General features: G+C 39.7%; 1 protein-coding gene across 1 annotated transcript in view; it reads left to right on the top strand.

Moving 5' to 3' along the window:
* The window catches only part of ETF1 (eukaryotic translation termination factor 1), a 28,227-nt gene extending 6,227 nt beyond the window's left edge, over positions 1-22,000 (top strand). The window contains exons 3-11 of the mRNA XM_079915701.1: positions 12,242-12,417; positions 12,794-12,933; positions 15,670-15,808; positions 16,134-16,324; positions 17,166-17,295; positions 17,833-17,988; positions 18,396-18,460; positions 19,267-19,414; positions 19,696-22,000. Coding sequence (XP_079771827.1) covers positions 12,242-12,417; positions 12,794-12,933; positions 15,670-15,808; positions 16,134-16,324; positions 17,166-17,295; positions 17,833-17,988; positions 18,396-18,460; positions 19,267-19,414; positions 19,696-19,778 — 1,228 coding nt within the window. The 3' untranslated portion in view covers positions 19,779-22,000. The remainder of the gene's footprint in view (positions 1-12,241; positions 12,418-12,793; positions 12,934-15,669; positions 15,809-16,133; positions 16,325-17,165; positions 17,296-17,832; positions 17,989-18,395; positions 18,461-19,266; positions 19,415-19,695) is intronic.
* Positions 22,001-22,608: the final 608 nt, after the last annotated feature.

The raw sequence follows: 22,608 nt of genomic DNA, 5'->3' as shown, positions 1-22,608 counted from the left end.
CATAGGCTGCCTGCCTTAACTCGGATCTAGTCCTAACTGCCTCTGTATTCTGGCATGGTGTTCTGTGCACTGTGAACCTAATGAACAATTACTTTCTTTGAATTTCAACTCTTGACAGACTTCTCATTGTAACAGCAGATACACTTATCCTTCCAGGAAAGGAAGGCTTGCTCTGGACACATTCCTAGGTAAGCAAGAGTACCTAATTAGAGTACCGTTTAAGGCAGAATGTAATGTAGGTCTCCAGTGTCCCCCCCCACACACACCAGTTGGACCCCTTTAGCAGAGGGCCCTTTTTCTTTGAGCTTGGGGTTGAGGGTGTGCTCAGTGTGGCAAACCTTTCAGAACATGTTTGGTTGTGAGAAAACTTTAAATGTGGGTTTTGTAGCAGGGCTAAATGGTTTTAGATCCTATTTAAAGAGAAGGAGAAATCTGCCTCTTTTCCCTAGACCTACTGCTGGAACTGTCCCTCTGAGAACTTGGGCAGCAGAAATTTTTTCTGAGTCCAGCCTGTTCTCCAGGGATCTCAGAATAGAACCTTCTTCTAGAATACATTCGATAGGTGTCTCTTAATTCTTCAGCAGCCTGCTCTTTTAGTGGCGGGGGAGAAAGGATTTAGAGGGGGTTCAAGATTCTTCTTTCCAGCAAGTTGGAAATTATGAGATTTCTCTTTGGGGCAGCTGTCCTCAGAGAGCATGATGAAGTTCCCTCTGATAACAGCTTTCTCTTATGCCACTGGACATACTTTGAACCCTAGCTTACTGCCTATCAGGAATGAAAATTTCCTCTTTTTTTTTTCTTTTTCTGAACAGGTATCTTTTTCTTTGAATGTAAGTGAATTGAGATAAACAATGATTGCTCTTTTTCTCACTTCTAAACATAACTGAGTTTGATTAAGAGCCATAATTTCATTATTATTCTTGTGGATACAAAGATAAAAACACTTGATTCTTGTACGTTGATAGATTGATCAAGCTTTCTGTGCTTTAATCCAGCCGTCTCTCTTTTATCTCCTTAATTTGTATGTAATAGGTGTCTTATAAGTATTTACATGTTCGCTTTGTCCTTTTTTTTAACCTCCAAGTTGTTTTATATCTTTTTTAACACCAATTTTTAGACATGTAGCTTTCATCCAGTGTATACTTTGTCTTTACTCATCACCATCTTTTCTACCCAGTTCAGAGGACTTGACATTTTCAGGTGCCTGACAACAACTTCTTGTCATGCAGATAACTTGGGGAGTACTGGTCCTGTACTGTTCTGTTTCCACATTTTTGTTTTATCCTTTAAGGTCTCCTTTAGAAGAATGATCCTAGTCAAAACAAAAGATTGTCTTTTTCTTGCCATGTCTGTGGCCTTGTAAATTAGATTTTCCCCCGAACTCACATCTAAGTATATGAAAAACAAAGCCCACAAATGTATTTTTTACTATTAACCAGTCAGCTTACAAGCTTCATCAAACATCTGCTGTAGGTTGGACATTTATACATTTAGGGGAGCAGTGTGTAATACCATGAGAATGGTCTGACACACAACTTTGGAGTGATACTATGAACCATTTCTGGCCCCAGAATAACCTGGTACATGTTGAAGGAGATGTAGTGTAAGCAAATGATTTGGGTCTTGAATGAGGCATTGGGCATTGTCAAAAACGGAGAGATTGTTTAACTACTTGAGCAGATTTCCTAGGCAAGTCAAGTGTTTCAAAGAATGTAACTGTGGGCATTGGTATTATTTGGTTGATACAGTATCTTTGATACGCTGATGTAGTGGAGCTGTAACTGAACTGAGACTTTGAAATGGTCATTGAAATTCATTCTTGATTAAAAGCCAGTTAGCCTAAAATTAGATTCAAAAGCTTTGTGTTGGGCTTCCCTGGTGGCGCAGTGGTTGAGAGTCCGCCTGCCGATGCAGGGGACACGGGTTCGTGCCCCGGTCCGGGAAGATCCCACATGCCGCGGAGCGGCTGGGCCCGTGAGCCATGGCCGCTGAGCCTGCGCGTCCGGAGCCCGTGCTCCGCAATGGGAGAGGCCACAACAGTGAGAGGCCCACGTAACGCAAAAAAAAAAAAAAAAAAAAAAGCTTTGTGTTGGTCGATGGTTGGTGAGCTGTTGGGGTATTGAAATAGTGCAGAGTATTTGCATATATGTGCCTTGTTGGTAAAGTCGGCTTGACAGAGTTTGACAGTCCCAACACCAGTTTGCCTTTCAGTGTAAATAAACTTTAGGGTGCAAGTACTGAAAATGTACTGATCCCCAAACATTAATTCATTAATACCTCTGAATATTTTTAGCTTTTTACTGAAGAAGAAAAAAGTTTTCTTCCTATTTGGCTATCCCATTCTCTGGCATCTTCTGGCCTTTATGACTCTACTTAAGAAAGAAGGCTCCTCGGGAAAGACAGGGTTAATCAAATAATGAAACTAGTTTTCTGAAGATGGGTTGAATAGCATACATTTTGGCTCCTCACAACAGCTCTGTGAGAAAAGCTATTACTGCTATTTCATGGATGAAGAAATTTGAAATACAGAGAGATTAAGTAGCTTGCCTAATACCACAGTCTAGTACGGGGCAGTGCTAGATTCTGTTCCCACTTTCCTGATTCCAGAGCCTCTGATCCTAACTATTGTACCACACTGCCTTGCTCTTTGATTAGTATTTCTTTTGCTGAATAGAAACATCTATTCTCTTCTGAAAGGAGGATTCTTGTCCAGGGAGATCTGCAATTTACTAGAGGGAGCAGATCTGTGGAGACCGAGGAGCAAAGATAAAAGGGAAGAGGCATGCTGTTTGCAAATCTACCCTAGGAAGAATTTGGGTACTGAACATGTTTGTTTTTAATGAGCGTCATTGGTGAGGGAAAAAACTTAAGTTTTAAATCCTTCCCCAGAAGCTCATTTGTGTATTAGAAAGAAGATTAACAGGAAGGCTGTGGCTTTTCTTTTATTTGAAAAGTACTTGCGTAGTGGCCAGAAAAGATAAGAAGTGGACTTTCTCATTTATACAGTCCTGTGTAGAACACTGGTTGTTAGTAAGTCCCTAATGTTGGTTGTGATTGATATCTCCTGGCTTTGCACTGATGTGAGAATGCTAGAGAAATTTTCCAGCTTCTGCTGCTCCCTGGTGGAATATTCCACTAGGTCGATTTGTTTGTTTTTAGTTTTCTTTTTATGACAAAGTAAATTCCTGTAATTGTAGAAAAAATACTCCACCAGATATATACATTTTTGTTTTGGAGGACAGCAATCCTAGTGCTTTGAGGATAAAATGAACCTTCTGTAAACTTTACTTTCTGTAAAATATTGGGACATCTTGAGTTACTGTATCCTCTAGGATAGAGACTGCTTTAATGTCTCAGCATGTTCAGATATTGGTACTTGTCCCATCTGGTAATGGCATCTAACCCTGAGGTCAGTTGCACAAAACCAATTTCTAGTAACTTTGTCTAGCCTCTTTCAACAGTAACAGAATCCTGCCTTAGTTTGGTATTCTGCAAGCTCTTTATAAAAAGCAGCCCCATCGACCTCCTACCTGCATCATAGGTAAGGTGGGGGGCAGGCATCAAGGTGAGGATGAACCAATTAAAGGTGGCAAAAGAAGGCATTCTGAAAGTGTTAGTTTTGTTGTGTTAAAAGACTGATGGGATGGTGTGAGCATTTTAGTGAGGCTAAAGCAGGGACAACTAGTCATTTCTAGGCACATGTTAGTTTCTCTCCAAAGACTGTCAAACTTTTAATTGGTATTTTATTTAGTAGTTTAAAATAAATCTCTGGCGTCCGCTTAGAAGAGACTATATAGAGAAGACCCTATTTTTTATGTTAGCAATTAACCATTTATTCATTCTCAAATGTTTGAGCATCCACTATGTCCTGAAATGAGTTCTGCTTTCAATAAGTAAGTGTTGTTTCACTGTTACTTGGTGGAAGAGAAAACAGGTCAGATCTTTGAAGTGACTGATAACCAGATAGAAGTGACTGTCTCTGAATTATATCAGAATATTTAACCCATGCCACAGCTGTAAGATGAAGCCACTTAAGCTATTTAAAGTTTTAGAGGGAAATGAATTTCTTTATTTCTCCCTTGTGATAAATTACAAAACAGCTTTAGCGTTCTGACCATATTGTTTTGAACTGTTTTGGTTTGGTTCTTTTGTTCTGTTGGTAGATTTGACAGGTCCTGTAACCCAATAAAGGTGATTACCACCTACCACAAAGTCAACTATTATCTCCCTCTTTGGACTTAACTCAGATTCAAAGAAGACTACAGCACCACCTAACAGTGTTGCTCCCCACCTCACCCCACCCCGCCCCGCCCAGCTGTGCTGTGCCCTTAATTCTGGTTTTTACTATTAAGGGCAGGGGGGTAGGGCACAAGAAGCTATCAAGTTCCATCTAGTTACCATTTAGCAATCTATCTGCTTCCATGCTAGGCAGTTGACGTATATTCTCTTATAGAATCCTCATGACCTTGTGAAGTAAGGAGAAACTGAGTCCCAAATGGATTTATGTGTAATTTGCCCTAGGTTGTGCTGATAGGACAGGACATGAACCCAAATCTGTCAGATTTGGAAACCTGTGCTCATAACCACCCTCCTACTACGTTCCCATATTAAACCCATATAAAACCATGGTGAATAAAATGACAAAAGGAGTAGTAATTGGAGAGGAACTGATTGATTTTCAGCTGGTGATCCATATAATGTAGCTAGCTTAGTGAATCCCAGAAACACTGTGTCTGAGATTTAAGTTGAGGTTTGTGAGCTTGAAAAGGGATAGGGGGAACCTTGGCCATCCATATCCTAGGCATATCCTAGACAAACATCGAGATGAAAGCTTCTTGGGGGGCATATACTCTTAAGTCCCAACTAGACCATATAGTAGGCAGTCTCTAAAATGTTCCTGCCCTAACCTGAAGGTAGTTCTATTATGTAGGAGTGATAAGATGGATGGCAGGGATTTGATGATAGGGTTCTGGCTGGAAAAAGTTGGGCACATCTGAGCCATCACAATTCACTGGAGTTGTGTTACTGCTAGGGTAAATGACAGCAGCTTACTTGCAGCACTTGGGCTCTGAGTTTCTCTTTAGGTAGGGGTGAGGTCATGGAATCTCCACGACTTGAGCTGGCTAAGAGGTCTGCTTAAAGGCATAGAAAGCAACCCAGACACGGTGATTCTTAACCCTAGTTGTGCATTAAAATCTACCTGATTCTGTTTAAATCAATCCATTTGAGAACTGAGACTCTCTTAACCCATAATCACTATCACCCTCACTCTCCCTGTTCATGAGCTACTGAGTCAGAATATAGAGGAAGGGGAGATCTTTTTGTACCGGAGCATTTTTGTTTTGCTTTTTAAGAAAGCTCTCCAAGGGTTCTGTGGCTCTCATGCAAATTGGGCAGTGGACAAGCTTGTGGGTACCACATTTTCTTCCTACCTACCTTTCTAAAGTGTTCTTGAGCATTGTTAATGATGAGCACTGGTGAGATCTTTACAGGTCAAAGAGTACCTAGATTTTTCTTTTTGTTTGTCACTCTTATGACCATCTGCATCAGCAGGCTTCTTTTTTTTTTTTTTTTTTCCCCAGCAGGCTTCTTGAATCCTGAGGCTGGAACCCTGAGAGCCATAAAGTTACATAAACATATGCCCCACAGCCCAGGCTTTGCTCTGCTTACCTTGTGTTTTCTTCTTTAGAGACCTTTCAGTCCTGACAATCTGAACCTTAAGTTTCCCTGTCCATAGTGTTTAGGGGTCATGAAACCTTGGATTGGGTAAGTAACTGGTGGTACTACTCTAGGGAGAGAAACATTCCTTTCAACGGTCACCTTTGAGAATGAGGGAACAGAAAGCTGTCAGCTATTTCTTTAAATTCCCTTCCTTCCTGAATTTTGTCTAGTATTATTTACTGTCCGTATTTAGTCTACTTACAGCTACTTCCTTCTGTCTCCCAGCTGTTTTATTTCTCAGAAGTTAGTCTTCTGGGTGGAAGCACTGCTGAACTCTTCTTTGAAAAGGGAAAGTGCCCCTAAAATGATGAGAAACAAGAAGGGATCTGAGAACAGAGGCCCTTGAGGCCTTACATGGCACATTGTATGTTGTGTCTTATTTTGCTCAGTTTTTACAACCTGCATGTGAATCATTGCTGTATACCTCATAATTCACTGGCTCTTGAATGAGAGCCTTTTGACTTTGGGAAAGGGACATGGTGACAAAGCAGAGGAGTGGATGAAAACTATTAAAATCAAAGGCATAGTTTGCATACACTGCCAGCAGCTCCTTAGTGAGAGCTTTATTTCTCATTCTCCCCTTAGGACTGTTTGCTCTACTTTAAAATGAAATACTCAGCTTCCTTGGTTTTATTTTGGTGTTTACACAAACTGGTCTAGCAACTTAGATTGGCTTGGGGGGGTGGGGTGGGCGGGGAGGACTATTTATTTTGTTTGGAAGCTTTCCTGGAAAAACTTTTTTTTTTCTTAATTTATTTTTTAAAACCAGAAGCCTCCCTTTTTTTTTCATTTTAAAAATTTTTATTTATTTATTTATTTTTGGTCACATGGTGCAGCGTGCAGGATCTTAGTTCCCTGACCAGGGATAGAACCCATGGTCCCTGCAGTGGAAATGCAGAGTCCTAGCCACTGGACTGCCAGGAAATTCCTGGAAAAAACTTTAATTTTCTGTATCAAACCCAACATACAAAACATCAGAGATTATAATGTGGCCTTTAAATTTCTAAAGTAAAAGCCAGCCATTTAAATAATCCTTGTTTCCTCATCCCCAGTCAGGTGTCAGATGAATTCAAAAACATAAGGTTTCCCCCAGACTGGGTAGGGAGAGGCACAAGGGGAAACTAGTGAAAGGTAATTTTTTTAAACATTAGTCAAAATTCAAAATGAGTAAGAAGCCAAGACTAACTTTCAAGTAGTGTTTCAGATTTAGCAACTTGGTAGAAATCTACCAAACAAAATTTTTTGGCAAGCTATACTTCCAAACCTTTTTTTTTAAGTGGAATCCTATAACAAGATTCTGTTCTTAGGTGTCTCTACCACTTTGTCCTCTCTAGGATGTTCAATGGATGTGAGTGCAAGGTTGCCCACCTCTGGTGCTATACAGTGAAGTTGCTTAATGGATGCTTATCTTCTTAACCTATCTGCAGTGGAAAGTAAATAGCTGCTTATCTTAAGGTCATTGCTTTGTCCTCCACCTGATTATCTTGCTTTAGGGATTTCCTTTAGGCATTTTGGGTTCACTCAGTTAATTTATCCCAACATCCTTTTTACCCTCAAACTTTACATCCTTTGGGGTTTGGTGCACATTAGCTTCCTGAGCTCTGAGCCTTCACCCCTGCTATCCTTGGAGCCCCTTCTCATTACGTTTCCTACTTACTGCCTCTTTGCTCGTTCCATCTCCTAGGAAACTATTCTGTAAATCAGAGCACATGAGCTTTTTAAAACTGAGCCCTTCTTTTGAGAAGTAACTAACTCCCTTGGTCCCTAAAGATTCCAAAAGCCCCAGGGTAGAGAAATACGCTCTTTTGAGAATTATTCATCTGAAAACAAATACAAGCCAGTGAAGCCCATATTGCAATTTAACCTGTCTTCTTTTTTCCGTCTTGTGTGTTTTCATAATATACAGGTGGCACCTACAATCTAGAACAAGTTTAAAGTTAAATTTGCTTGCCCAATTTTTCCAGCCCCTCCTAGATAAAGCAAACTCCTTTTTTCCTCTTTGGCCTATAAGATTTGGCAGAACTCCAGACAGAATTATCAAAAAGTTTTTTGGAAATTCCTCTTCAGGAACCTAGCAAGATAAATATTGGAAGTAAAGCAGTTTGTTACATTTGATAGCTGAAAAATAGGACCCAGAGCATACTCACTGACTGTAAAGATCATTTTTCTTTTTTTGTAATAGAAGATACCAGTTTGTTTCATTTGAGAATTCTTTTTCTGTCTAATTCAGAAACTGGAACACGGCCACAGGTAGAATTGTCTGAGAGCGATACATCTGACTTAGTGTAAATGTGTGTGTGCATGAGCAAGGGATTGTTCCGAATCAGTCTGGTTTGTCAGTACTGTATTTGAAGTTTTAGGTGATTTAAATAATGGAAGTAGATATACATTTATATAAGGTGAAGAAATAACTATGGGTCAGGTGTGGTGTGTGGATATGCTTTATCTTATATTAAGTGTATCTTGGAAGCAGCTTTTTTTAATGATCATTTTCCTTGTGTTTGTGGTAACAACTAAAGCTGCTTATCATAAATTTGTTTGATTCTCTGGTTTGGCTAGAATATTTGCTCCGCTATCCAAGGGGTGGCAGCAGAGCACACACCATACTTTACCATGTACTGTTAATCGACTTGTAGTTCATTGGGGGAAGTATCACAAAGGTTGTGAACCAGCCTTCTAGATTTGGAGTAGATACCCCAACAGAAACAGTGCCGGTTTTGGAGACGGAACATTAGCTGACAATCTGAGAGCAACCATTTTGATAGTGGAAGAGCTTGATAGCCAGCTTGTCTCCTTCTATAAAGAAAACTTGTCTGACTAAGGGACTTGTGGAATTTACCACTAGGAGAAAACTTTCAAAGGGCAGGGTCTTTGTAAGTGAGGTACCTTTCCAATGCTGGTACCAAGGTGCACATTTGTGAAGTTAATTTTACTCTAGAAAGGTAGTTTCCAGACACTTCCAGATTTTAAACAACTATAGTTATAAAGCTAATATTAGGGGTTTTCTCCACTTTTTGATGTTGTTCCCCTCACTGTCTCTTCCCTTCTTTCTTACGCCACTTGGCACATAAGCCCATTTGACTTAACACTGTACCCATCTTTCTAATTTCTTTTTCTTGCCAACTTCCACCAGACACTGGATATGTGAGATTACACACTCGGTGATTAGGGGAAAATTTAGGTGTTTCTGTCAGTCTTCCCAGTTTATCTAAAGAAAGCCCCCACCCATTTCATTATGACACTAATACTTGTAATGATTAAACTTGTCATAGCCTTTAGGGGCATGATCTATAAGAGTCTCAGGAAGTAAGTTTCCTACAGACTCATTAAGTATCATGTAGAAACAGTCTGTAAAATGATAATCACATTACTTAACATGCTTTGGCTCGTATCAAATCAGCTTTTGCCTTCAAAATATAAATTGTCTCAATTTGTTTATTTACTTATTTATTTTTATTGAAGTATAGTTGATTTACAGTGTTGTGTTAATCTCTGCTTTACAGCAAAGTGATCAGTTATACATATATACATTCTTTCTTTTATACTCTTCATTATGGTTTATCATAGGATTGTTTTAATTGATTTATTTTTGGCTGCATTGGGTCTTCGTTGTTGCGCGTGGGCTTTCTGTAGCTGTGGCAAGCGGGCGCTCCTCTTCTTTACGGTGTGCCGGCTTCTCATTGCGGTGGGTTCTCGTTGTGGAGCACGGGCTCTAGGCACGTGGGCTCAGTAGTTGTGGCTCACGGGCTTAGTTGCTCCGTGGCATGAGGGATCTTGCCAGACAAGGGCTCAACCCGTGTCCCCTGCATTGGCAGGTGGATTTTTAACCACTGTGCCACCAGGGAAGCCCGATAATGTAGTTTTATGTTTGCTTCAAGGAGAACTAGGAATATTGAAATGAGGTATTTCTTAACTGGTGGTGCTACTAAGTATCTTGAAAATGCCCAGGTAAAAAAGATATGTTGCTGGCATCAGTATTAAGGTAAGAGTGAGGCTGGTGGCTGCTCATAAGGGACCTCCCATGTGACAAGGCCTTGGGGGTGTCCTCCATAGGTCAGGGTTTAGTCCTGGTTTTTAGTTGTAGAAACTTGAATTTGCTTGAGTACCCAGAGTTGATCAGACTTTCAGTGCATTGCTCTTTTTAATCAAACTCAAAAGTGATTAATATGTAAAATATATTTAGAGATACATTTATTTAGAGAGAGAGGTGTGTGTATGACACTCTGAATACAAGGCTCTCGTTTCCCATTATAAGGATACTTAGGGTGCTAAATTAGTGATTATAAATTTTCGTGGTGAGCCTGGAATTTTATTTATTTTTAATATTTATTTTTTTGGCTGCGTAGGGTCTTAGTTGTGGCATGCGGGATCTTTGTGGTGTGGGCTCTTCCTTCTGGCGCACGGGCTTCTCTCTTGTTGTGGTGTGTGGATTTTTTTTTCTTTCTCTAGTGCCGCGTGGACTCTGTAGTTTTGCGGCACGCCAGCTCTTTCGTTGAGGCGCCCGAGCTCAGTAGTTGTGGTGCACAGCTTAGTTGCCCTGCAGCATGTGGGTCTTAGTTCCCCGACCAGGGATCGAACCCACGTTCCCTGCACTGGAAGGCGGATTCTTTACCACTGGACCACCAGGAATTTTAAAGGGAGGGACCAGGATATTAAATTGGTATTTCATCTAGACTTTGGAAAGATTTGTTGCACCATCCTATGATGGCATCATCCTCTGAAGAAACCACCAGATTCCAAGCCTCTGCCATAGACTCAAGGTCAAACTCCAGCCTGTTGTCACACCCTTATCAAAGCTTCTCTCTTCATTCCTTGGGGAATGAGGTGTTTCCCAAGAACCCCTTAAAGTGCCTTACTTCTTTACATATTACATAACTAATATTCATTCAAATATTTGAGCACCTACCATATTCTTTTTTTTAATTGAAGTATAGTTGATTGTAAATCAAACTGGTGTACAGCAGAGTGATTCAGTTATAATACATATTTTTCATATTCTTTTCCATTATGGTTTATTACAGGATATTGAATATAGTTGCCTGTGCTATACAATGGGACCTTGTTGTTTATTTTATATATATATTAGTTTGTATTTGCTAATCCCAAACTCCTAATTTATCCCTCCCCCACCCGCTTTCTCCTTTGGTAACCATAAGTTTGTTTTCTACGTCTGTGAGTCTGTTTCTGTTTTGTAAATAAGTTCATTTGTGTCATATTTTTAGATTCCACATGTAAGTGATATCATATGGTATTTGTCTCTGATTTCACTTAGTATGATAGTCTCTAGGTCCATCCATTTTGCTGCAGATAGCATTATTTTTCTTTTTTATGGCTGAGTAGTATTCATGTGTGTGTGTGTTTACCACATCTTCATCCATTCATCTCTCGATGGACATTTAGGTTGCTTCCATGTCTTGGTTATTGTAAATAGTGCTGCTGTGAACATTGGGGTGCATGTATCGTTTCAAATTTTCAAGTTTTCTCTGGGTATGTGCCCAGGAGTGGGATTGCTGGATCATATGGTAGTTATATTTTTAGTTTTTTAAGGAACCTCCATACTGTTTTCCATAGTGGCTGCACCATTTTACATTCCCACCAACAGTGTAGGGAGGGTTCCCTTTTCTCTACACCCTTTCTACCATTTGTTATTTGTAAACTTTTTGATGATAGCCATTCTTACTGTTGTGAGGTGATACCTCATTGTAGTTTTGATGTGCATTTCTCTGATAATTAGCAATGTTGAGCATCTTTTCATGAAATGTCTATTTAGGTCTTCTGCCCATTTTTTGATTGGGTTGTTTGTTTTTTGTTATTGAGTTGTATGAGCTGTTTGTATACTTTGGAAATTAAGCCCTTGTCAGTCTCATCGTTTGCAAATATTTTCTTGCATTCAGTTGGTTGTCTCTTTGTTTTCTTTATGGTTTCTTTGCTGTGCAAAAGTTTACAAGTTTGATTAGGTCCCATTTGTTTATTTTTGCTTTTATTTCTATTGCCTTGGGAGACTGACCTAAGAAAACACTGGTATGATTTATGTCTGAAAATGTTTTGTCTTATGTTCTCTTCTAGGAGCTCTGTGGTGTCATGTCTTGTATTTAAGTCTTTAAGCATCTTGAGTTTATTTTTGTGTATGGTGTGAGGGGGTGTTCTAACTTCATTGATTTACAGGCGGCTGCCCAGCTTTCCCAGCACCACTTGCTGAAGAGACTGTCTTTTCTCTGTTGTATATTCTTGCCTCTTTGTCAAAGATTGACTGTAGGCGTGTGTGGGTTTATTTCTGGGCTCTCGATTCTGTTCCATTATTCTATATATGTTTGTTTTTGGAGCACCTACCGTATTCTGAACACAATTCCTAGCTCTGGGTATACTTTGATTACAGTGGTGTAGCCCCTACCTTCATGGTCACCTTGAGAGTGATTTATTTCTACTATTTTAGGGGCGTCTCACTTTTAACTCCCTTTATTAATGGTAACTCTTTACTTATATGGTACTTAAACCTCTAATGCTATACTTTCTTCGACAGCAATGGCACAAGCATGATATCATTGATCATTCCTCCCAAAGACCAGATTTCACGAGTGGCAAAAATGTTAGCAGATGAGTTTGGAACTGCATCTAACATTAAGTCACGAGTAAACCGCCTTTCAGTCCTGGGAGCCATTACATCTGTACAACAAAGACTCAAACTTTATAACAAAGGTAATCTGGAGCTTGATCATTTACGTCCTCTACTTTGTCTTGGTTGTATTTTCCACTTTGATCCTGCCATGATGCTTTCGGTCACTAGTGTTTTCTTCACCCAGCCATAAGCATTGTCCCTTTGGTCTTTTTTTTTCCCCCTAAGTTATTTTTTGAAAGTTAAGTAGTATTCACTGTACTTAAAATAATAAATCCTCCTTTTTAAAACATCTCAAGTTTCACAATTAGGGAGAGAAATCTGCCTGAGAGATTTACAGATATTTCCACTTTATTTAAATTATGAGGGGCAGGAACAACAGGCTGTGGGAACATTTTCTATTAATTGAGGAAAATTAGCTGTGGATATAAGTAGAGAAATTGTTTGTGTTCTTTGCAGTACCTCCAAATGGCCTGGTTGTTTACTGTGGTACAATTGTAACAGAAGAAGGAAAAGAAAAGAAAGTCAACATTGACTTTGAACCTTTCAAACCAATTAATACTTCATTGTATTTGTGTGACAACAAATTCCATACAGAGGTAAGAAGTTCATCGAATATTTTCATTACCCGGAAAGAAACCCCATACCCATTAGCAGTCATTCCCAGTCCTCCCTCCCTACCCCCACACCCCAAGATCTCTCAGCTCTAGGCTACCCCTAATCTATTTTCTCTCTGTGGATTTGCTTGTGCTGGGCATTTCAATATAAATGGAATGATAGAATGGGTGGCCTTTTGTGCCTAGCTTCTTTCACTTAGCATGTTTTCAAGGTTCATCCATGTTGTGGCATGTATTTTGCTTCATTCCTTTTTATTACCAAATAATATTTGCCACATTTTACTTATTTAACATCATTTGATGAATATGTTGTTTCCACTGTTTGTTATGAATAATACTGCTTTGAACATACAAGTTTTTGTATGTCCATATGTTTTCATTGGGGGCAGGTATATACCTAGGAGTGAAATTTCTGGGTCATATGGTAACTGTTTAACCATTTCAGGAATTGCCAGTCTGTTTCAATTGTGCCATTTTACAAGGCTGGCTTTTATTTTTTTTTAATTATTATGGCACTGAATGATATGATCATTCAGCATGTTTGAGGAAAGTGCTAAGCTGGGTTTGAAGAACTAATTGGAAGCAAAGAAATAATTGGTTACCTGATCTCCATGTCTCCCTATGTATCCATGATACTTCTCTACATTTCTCGCTTAGTTTTCAGCTCACAGATTGTAAAATCTTTATTAGCAGGTCCATAAGAGCTTCCCCCGCCCCCTATAAAACTTTTGAGTGACAGAGCTGCCATAATATGATGAACATTAAGGGTGGAAAGGAAAACTCATTAGAGTGACCTAAATCAGTCAACAGTAGAACAATCAGGAATTCACAGCTGGCTCCTAGTTCAGTCTCTTGCCTTTCATCGACCTAGGGGAAAACCTCTACAGTGGAATTAGAATTGACATTTGTCGACACAGTTTACAATGGATGATTTTGCTAACTTGACAGGAAGTTCAGTTCCAGTCAGATCTTGAGCGGTTGCATAGATGGTGGAGACTGATTTTCTCTTGGCTAACACAGCCTCCTTCTGGCAAAAGCTTTATTGGAGAAGCTCTTTGCCACCCTCTCCAACTTAACTGTTGTCTGGTTTGATGAAAGCAGATTTTAAATCTTGTTGATTTAAATAGTACCTGGTACTCATGTTACCTAGTTTTAGCTTACTTACTAAGTTAGCTTCATTGGTTTTTCTAAACCTTAACTCCTCTTCCAAGACACCATTTCATCGTGCTAGCTTTATCTTGGCTTTAACGTGTATGTCAATAACTACATACGAATGTGGCATACTGAACAATACAACTTATGTCGTGTTTAATCGGGATATTTATACATTCTTATGAGGGATAAGTCTATTCCCTGATGAGCAGGCTTGTTAAAAACCTAAATTAATCAAGCTGCGTATCAGAGGTTATTGGGATAAGGCAAAATTTTTAACGTGGGCAATATTCATGTCTTCTTTTTTTTAATATCCGCCAACACTTTGTTTTATTTAATTTTTTTTTGTTTTGTTTTATTAATTTATTTATTTTTGGCTGTGTTGGGTCTTCACTGCTGTGCACGGGCTTTCTCTAGTTGCAGCGAGCGGGGGCTACTCTTCGTCGTGGTGTGCGAGCTTCTCATTGCAGTGGCTTCTCTTGTTGTGGAGCACGGGCTCTAGGTGCGCAGGCTTAAGTAGTTGTGGCTCGCAAGCTCAGTAGTTGTGGCACACGGGCTTAGTTGCTCCACAGCATGTGGGATCTTCCCAGACCAGGGCTCGAATCTGTGTTCCTCTGCATTGGCAGGCAGATTCTTAACCACTGCGCCACCAGGGAAGCCCAATATTCATGTCTTAATGCTAATTATCGGGCGTGCTTTGGTAAAAGGGTGATTCTTAGTGATTAATCTGCTTTCCAGTCAATTCCTGAAGGAGGTATTTTCTTCCTCAGTTAAATGGTTTGGGTAATAATTAGTGCTAAAGAGGCTGCCACCTAGTAATTAGTCATCCACCAAGTCTATAGAATTTAAACTCCATCATGGAAAGTCTTGCCCATCTGTATGGGTCCCAGGACTATTTAAATATTTTCTCTTTCAGGAGGCAGAAATACAGTGATATAATGCTAACCCAGAAGGAGGATTTTCCCCCATAAAAATTCAGAATTATTACCTGTAGTACCTTCAATATAAAATTGAGTTTTAGATCCTGATATCATTAATGATACTCAAGACATAGTTAAATGAAACATTTAAAAATTAGATCTTTTTATAGACTGTTTCTGGGTTTTGTACTCAGTGAGTACTACTCTACAGTTGATTTACAAGATACTCTTTATTTGCCATAGTGAATACCGCCTATTAATGCTGGGGTTATTAATGGTAACAGAAAGTCAACTTTTGGAGGTTAGACTTTGAATGTTATGTTCCCTAGACCATCATCAGTCTAAAATCAAGGACCTAGGAAGAATTTGAGCCCTGTAACTCTATTAGTTTTGCATTCCTGTGCCTAGGTCAGCTTTGTAAAAAGGCTTCACATTGATATTGTTGGTTTTCTCCTGAATCTGGTTCAAATTTGTCCATGTGAGTTACATATTTATAGCTGAAGTCTATAAATTACTCCATGAAATGGTTTTTCTGTAGTACTCATACAAGTGAGTGGAGAGGGCTTGTATATGTCCTTTTGGATTTTTGTCTTGACTTTAGCAAAGCTTTGAGGTTTATTGTGTGGTACCTGTGTTTGCTTTTCAGGCTCTTACAGCACTACTTTCAGATGATAGCAAGTTTGGCTTCATTGTAATAGATGGTAGTGGTGCACTTTTTGGCACACTCCAAGGAAATACAAGAGAAGTTCTGCACAAATTCACCGTGGATCTCCCAAAGAAACATGGTAATCTAGGAAGAGAACATGAGCACCTTTCCTTTGTGTCTGATTAAAGAAGCAAATTGTATAATAGGGGAAAGTAAATCCAGATGATGGGAGAAGCATCATGCAATGACTTGTTGGTGCTTGTGGCTCTTTTGACTAGAGAATTAGTGGTCACTGTGAAAGCCAGTAATAGCTTATACCAAACATTTAAGTTAAGGGAATAGTGATTTTCCTCTTTCTCCTTTCCTTGGGGAATAGCATGATTATATAGTTACTTTTTAATTAGCAAGGCATTTTGTACTTTTTAATAATTGACTTTTTCTCTCACTACTTTTCTTTGTCAAAGGTAGAGGAGGTCAGTCAGCCTTGCGTTTTGCCCGTTTAAGAATGGAAAAGCGACATAACTATGTTCGGAAAGTAGCTGAGACTGCTGTGCAGCTGTTTATTTCTGGGGACAAAGTGAATGTGGCTGGTCTTGTTTTAGCTGGATCAGCTGACTTTAAAACTGAACTAAGTCAATCTGATATGTTTGATCAGGTAAGTGAGAAGTAGATGCTCCTTTATGTAAGTTTCTAGGTGAGAGTAGTTGAGTTCTCTGAGTGCTGGGACATGCACATCTTTTTTACTTTTACAGTGAAAAATTCTGTGTTAAAAACCTAGCTCTGAGTGGACAAAATTCCATGTGTATTATTAGGAATATTAGGAGATATTCCCCCATGTCTTTCTGGACTTTTTTTCTTTTGAAATCAGCCATTTTTTGGATAGTATCTTTCTGGACCCTATGTTGGCCCCTGCTTTTAGTGGGTTGCCATAATTGGCTTTAAAATGGAGTTTGATTTCAAAGAAACTAGGACTGGTTTTTCCTGTCTTTTTCGGACTTATTCCTGGAGGTAAGTAAAGCAGTGAACCTCTCAGCAATATGACGGAGCTGATTAAGCCTAAAGCGTTTAATCCAGAAAGCTCTATTGGTTTATGACTTGGGCTGGGCATAACACATTCCCAAGGTGTTCTTCTGGTGTGGGGTAGTAGCATTACAGTAGAAGGCTCACTAAAGAAGCTGTCTTATATACTCTACCACCTTATATAGCAGGAACCAATAGTTCCTCCTTTCCTCCACAAGACACTTTGTTTTGTTTGTGTTTAATGAGTTAGGCTTTTATAGGTCTGATACAATGTGTTATATCATTGGCTAAGAAGTTTATCCTGGCAGTGTTCTTCAGTGAGACCTATTCATGAGTAAATTGGGCTCTTTCCCCTCCTCTTGAGGCTTCACTGATCGTGTTGCTAGTTTTGCATGTCATTAAAAGGTAATGGGTCTTGTTAAGGGTGTTCTGAAGTACTAATGATGTGCTTTTTAAATTTTTTTTAATTGTGTCAGAGGTTGCAATCAAAAGTTTTAAAATTAGTTGATATATCTTATGGTGGTGAAAATGGATTCAACCAAGCTATTGAGTTATCTACTGAAGTCCTCTCCAACGTGAAGTTCATTCAAGAGAAGAAGTTAATAGGTATCAGTGAAATGCAACTTACTTACTGTGAAATGTTTTTGTATGTATATGTGTATGTATATGATTATATGTACGAAACAAAACACTGAAAAGGTAAAAGGAAGATTTAGCATTTTAAGTCCTCTTCAGTGGAATCATTAATCTTTCTTTAGTTGTTAAGTCTAATAAATGTGTTTGTTTTTCTACTGTTTTTACTGTTTTTGGCAATAGGAACCAAACTTCAGTTAGAGTTCCCATATTAATTATCCTTTGTAATAAGAGTGATGAATAGAGAGCTCAAATTAAAAATTAATGGGGCCATTGTTTGGCTATGTTTCTAATTTGACACACATTTCCAAATGATTGTGTATTTGGCCCAACTGTTACCTCTTCAGAGTCATTTTCTGGAGCCTCAACTAGTAGTGTGATTTTTCACTGACATTTGGCACTTACTCATTTTTAAGTTGACTTTTTTCTCTTCCTGATTTTGAGTAAGAAGGTCTGTATCTACAAAAGAAACCTTAATATATGTTCTTAATGACCTGTCCCTAACCACAGGGCGATACTTTGATGAAATCAGCCAGGACACGGGCAAGTACTGTTTTGGAGTTGAAGATACACTAAAGGCTTTAGAAATGGGAGCTGTAGAGATTCTAATAGTCTATGAAAATCTGGATATAATGAGATATGTTCTTCATTGCCAAGGCACAGAAGGTATGAGAATTAGAAAATAAGATGACTATTACTGACCTGTGTATTCAAGAAGCCTGGGAGGGAGATTTGGGAAAGGTGGCTGATTTCAGGAGCAATGAAAAGGCAGATCTGTACCGTGTTTCCCAGTCTTTCAGTCTGTATCCAATTGAACTGATAAATGTCTACCTAAGATTGTTAAATATTTTGAGGACAAGGGCTATATCTTAAATATCTTTGGTGTTTCCTTATGATAGGAGCAGTGTACCTGGTAGACATTCATTCATTGCATGCTGACTAATGTTCTTATGAAAAGAAGGTTGCTAGAATGCGTTCAGGAGCTCTTTCATCTAACCTGATTCATCTCATGGAACTTAAACCTGTTAGTATGAGAAGCGGGTTAACACATTCTTTTTTCCCCAATGCTGCAGAGGAGAAAATTCTCTATCTAACTCCAGAACAAGAGAAGGATAAATCTCATTTTACAGACAAAGAGGTATGTGATTGGTTTGGTGATACACACAAGGAAACATAAATCCATATGTTAGAGCCCTGGCAGCACAGAGTAGCATCAGCCTTGGAAAACCAAACCTCGTACTTGCTGGCAGTGGGGAGTACCGGGAGGTGGTCAGCTCCGGTATGCCACATACTGATCTGATTCCAAAGAAGGAGGCCAGGTCATGGTTACCCTGGTTCCTTATTTTTAAAGAAAACATTCTCATACTTGAAAAATGTTTGAGAGGAATATTAATTAAATAGTTCCTCTCCTGCACTGTGAAGTCTGTGCTGCTTTCTTCATTTACTTTACCAGCTCTTCTACTAAAGCAGCTTCTACAGGTTTGGCCTAACTGCATCACCACAGCTTCAAGTGTTACCTGCTCAGCACAGGTCCCTTTTAATTGGTAGCTTCTTCAAGTTCTGAGTTGAAGGACTTTGGTTTTTACAAGGCTGCTCCAAAAAGCAGTTCTGGTGTGTCTCTTCTTGGCTGTTGAATGAGTGCTGCCTAGAGACACTTTGTAACAGCCTGACTTCTAGAGACAACAGGAGGAACCATAAGCTGAAAAACTGCCAAGTGTGTTAACATTTCCTTATTGAGGCTAGAGCCTGGGGAAGAATGTTGTTTGAAGTAATCAGAATTTCTGTGCTGTTGCAATTATATCACCAGAAACCATAATTCACTCACAGTTTCACATACATAGATATGACAGGGACAAGGAGAATGTTGGCAGGCAAGGGAGCAAGCGTTCCTGTCTTGATATATCCTAATCCCATTGTTTCTGTATCTCGTGGCTGCCCCTGCAGACAGGACAAGAACATGAGCTGATTGAGAGCATGCCCTTGCTGGAGTGGTTTGCTAACAACTATAAAAAATTTGGAGCTACATTGGAAATTGTCACAGATAAGTCACAAGAAGGATCCCAGTTTGTGAAAGGATTTGGTGGAATTGGAGGTGAGTAGCAAATCAGAAAACTAATAGCCAGGGTCTCAGGCCACAGCCTTTTCCTGGCTATCCCAAAATAACGTTAACTTCAGGTGAGGTGTGCTCATCATCCACTGAAGCAAGGGATTGAGGCAGTGCATGTGCAGGTTCCTTGGTTGGGACCACTTTTTATCATCTCTTTGCTTTCTATAATTCTGCAAGGGGATGGGGCTTCCCTTAATAGAGTGAACGTGCTCCCCACCCCCCAGTTCTGTGAACCACAGCTATTGACTATTTGTTTGTTTCCCCAGGTATCTTGCGGTACCGAGTAGATTTCCAGGGAATGGAATACCAAGGAGGAGATGATGAATTTTTTGACCTTGATGACTACTAGGTAGTCGACATGGGTCCGGCAAAACGTGCCTCACCCTCCAGCATCCAACCCAAGGAGCATACCCGTGGTGGAATCCAAACAGATCCCTGCCTTACAATTGGAACATTTCCAGAACTTAGTCCATGAGCATTGGATATTGAAAAGAAAACCGAAACAAAAACCAGACCCAACCCTACACTTTGGTTTGTCATGGTGTCAGCGCAGCAGCCTACAACTAAGTTCCTAAATGCCACTTTGGACTAATTTAAAAAAGAATCCCAGTTTTTACTTTTACTTGATGGTGAAATTGGTTGCTCTTGTATTTTATGGAAAAAAAAAGATTTTTTTAACCTTCATACATAGAAGCAAAATACTTTAACTGCTGTAAACCTTCAAAAGTTAATAGAAATGAGATCCTACTGGTTTGTTTCTTATTTTGATTGGAGAAAAATTAAATTGCTGCATTTCGCAGTGACCCATTTACATGGCATTCTCAGCTTAGACTGCATAAGAAGAAATATATGTGGTGAAATGTTGGAACCATTTCTCTCTTGGTCTCTGTTTAATGTTGAAAGGGTGAGCTAATAGGAGGCAGTTTCAACTTCACTCCCTCACACTACCCCTCCCCTCCAGACTGTCAGTTTCAAGAATGCAGATTGCATTGCAAAGATAAACTGACACATGAAGCATTTGGGCCAGTGCTCTGTTTCCTTCCATCTGTTTTGCAGGCACATTTGTGCCCGGGGTTTGGGAGTCCTTAGCATCAATTGCTTTGACAAGGGTTTGCATAATCTTGCATACTAGAAACCAGTTTGGGATGGATATGATGGGGCTTCTGTGCTATTGCTGGGATTGGGAGAAATAAAACATGCAATTTAAGTGGAAGCAAAGAAATTTAAAGAATATTTTATTTTGCTTGGGTCTGTCCTTGGCAAAAGGGAGGTGGTCATGTTTTCCTTGTGTTGGATGGCATGAGATTATATTGTTTTGATTTTTTAAAAATGAACTGCAAGGTTTTCACAGGAACAACAGACAAGACATGTATGACTGTGCATGTAATTGTAAACCCCTGACCTGGTGGGGTTGGAGCATCTGTTTCAAATATGGGACTTACAAGCACCTCTCATAGGAGAAATTATGGGAGGAGGGTGGGAAGGGCAGGGATGGGAAGGGATGGGACACAGCTTTTGGCACCAAGGACTTAACCACGTTGGATCCAAAAGTGGGCCTGAAAACCTGAAGCTTATGCTTCACAGCTGGGCTGTAAATCGGACTTGACCCCAGCTGACATGCAAGGTCATGGCGTGCCTGAGGTGGTGACAGTGAACAAAGTGTATAGGACGTGCCCAGTGGTAGCAATGGAAAAAAAGTATACCAAATGGACTTTGAAGGACCAAAGGTTTTAAAAGTCAATTGGTATCACCCCACACTGCTAGGGTAATGGGGTGCATTTGGTTTTCAAATTGGGTACTTTTAACACTTTAGTGCCTGACTGCTGTTCTTCACTGACTTGACTCAGTCACTCGTAGCTTTATTGGTCTGAACCAGCTCCTTGTTCCCAGGTTACAGACCTGCCTATCGTTCCAATAATCCTGTTTCACTTGAATGAAGGGAGTATGTCTTAAATGTAAAGCTTCTGGTTCTCACACTGTACTCTGAGGTCCAAATGACTGTCTATGTATAACCTGATGTCTCAACCCCCAGTGAGAAGAGTCAATTCTTTGGTATTCACCAACGCGGGAGGCTTCACCAGAGCAGGCTTTTGCTTTGGGCTCTGCTGTTTGTTTGCAGAACACCCAAGAGCGAGCAAACATGCTCTCTTCACAGCAGTACCTTAGGGTTTTGCCATTGTAAATGGGTCTAATGTGATATGACAAGACCAGAGAAATTGGATGTAAATTTACATTTTTGAATATGCTTGTTGTTTCACATGATACATTTAGGGTATGCAGCTCCTTTTGTAGTTTTTATTTTTACTATTTAAGTTTGGAAATGATGCCAAATTTTTGTATTTCTTTAATCAATGTGTTCTCTTTGGTGATATATATTGCATTATATATTGATGTGTGTATCAATATATACTGATATGTATTACACTTACACATACAAACACATAAATAAGAGGGGGTGAAAACCGTAGCCTTTGCATTCTCTATAGCCTCTACGGAGAGATCCTAAGCAGCAAAATCTTGGTGTTGTGATGTACAGAAATGGAGAAGAGTATTAAACCATATTTAAGAATATGCTTTGTGTGCTTGAGATTCTTTAGGACTGTTCCTAAGAAAGGTCTAAACCGAGGAGAACAGTGAGTGAGCTCTCTAAGGCACATGTCAGTTTCATCATAGTTACTAACTTTTCAGCCTTAGATTTAGTTGTCTTTGGCTACATTTGCCTATAGAAGGGTATATGCAAAGGGTATCTGAGGTCATGATCCCAGCGTTAACACCAGAGAAAAGAGGTTCCAGTTGCTAGGGCCAAACGAATTTGTATCTTACTCTATTCTACATGCATGCCCAAGGGAAACTTGCCCTTTTTTAGGAAAAGGTGTTATGCCATGTTACCTCAACATTCCATGGAGGTAGATGGTGCTTCCCATTTTATAAGACAGGCCAGAAGAGGTTAAGTAGCAGCTCTTTAGTGGTGAAGCCAAATTTTATCCCAGGCCTAATTCCAAAGTTGATTCTCTTTCTACATCTGCTTGCGTTTGAGTCAATAGAATGGTCCAGATGGAAGAGCAGAAACTAAGCCTCCCCACCTTGATCTTGCATACCTGGCACGGGGTAGGAGAGCAATAACCTCATTTAAGAGCAAGTCAGAGGCTGGCTCAGCGGAGCAGGGCTTCTAGGCTGTA

The sequence above is a fragment of the Stenella coeruleoalba genome (assembly GCF_951394435.1).
Source record: "Stenella coeruleoalba genome assembly, chromosome: 3".
Taxonomy (NCBI): domain Eukaryota; kingdom Metazoa; phylum Chordata; class Mammalia; order Artiodactyla; family Delphinidae; genus Stenella; species Stenella coeruleoalba.
Note: the sequence above shows the minus strand (reverse complement) of the source record. Positions and strands in the feature narration are given on the sequence as shown.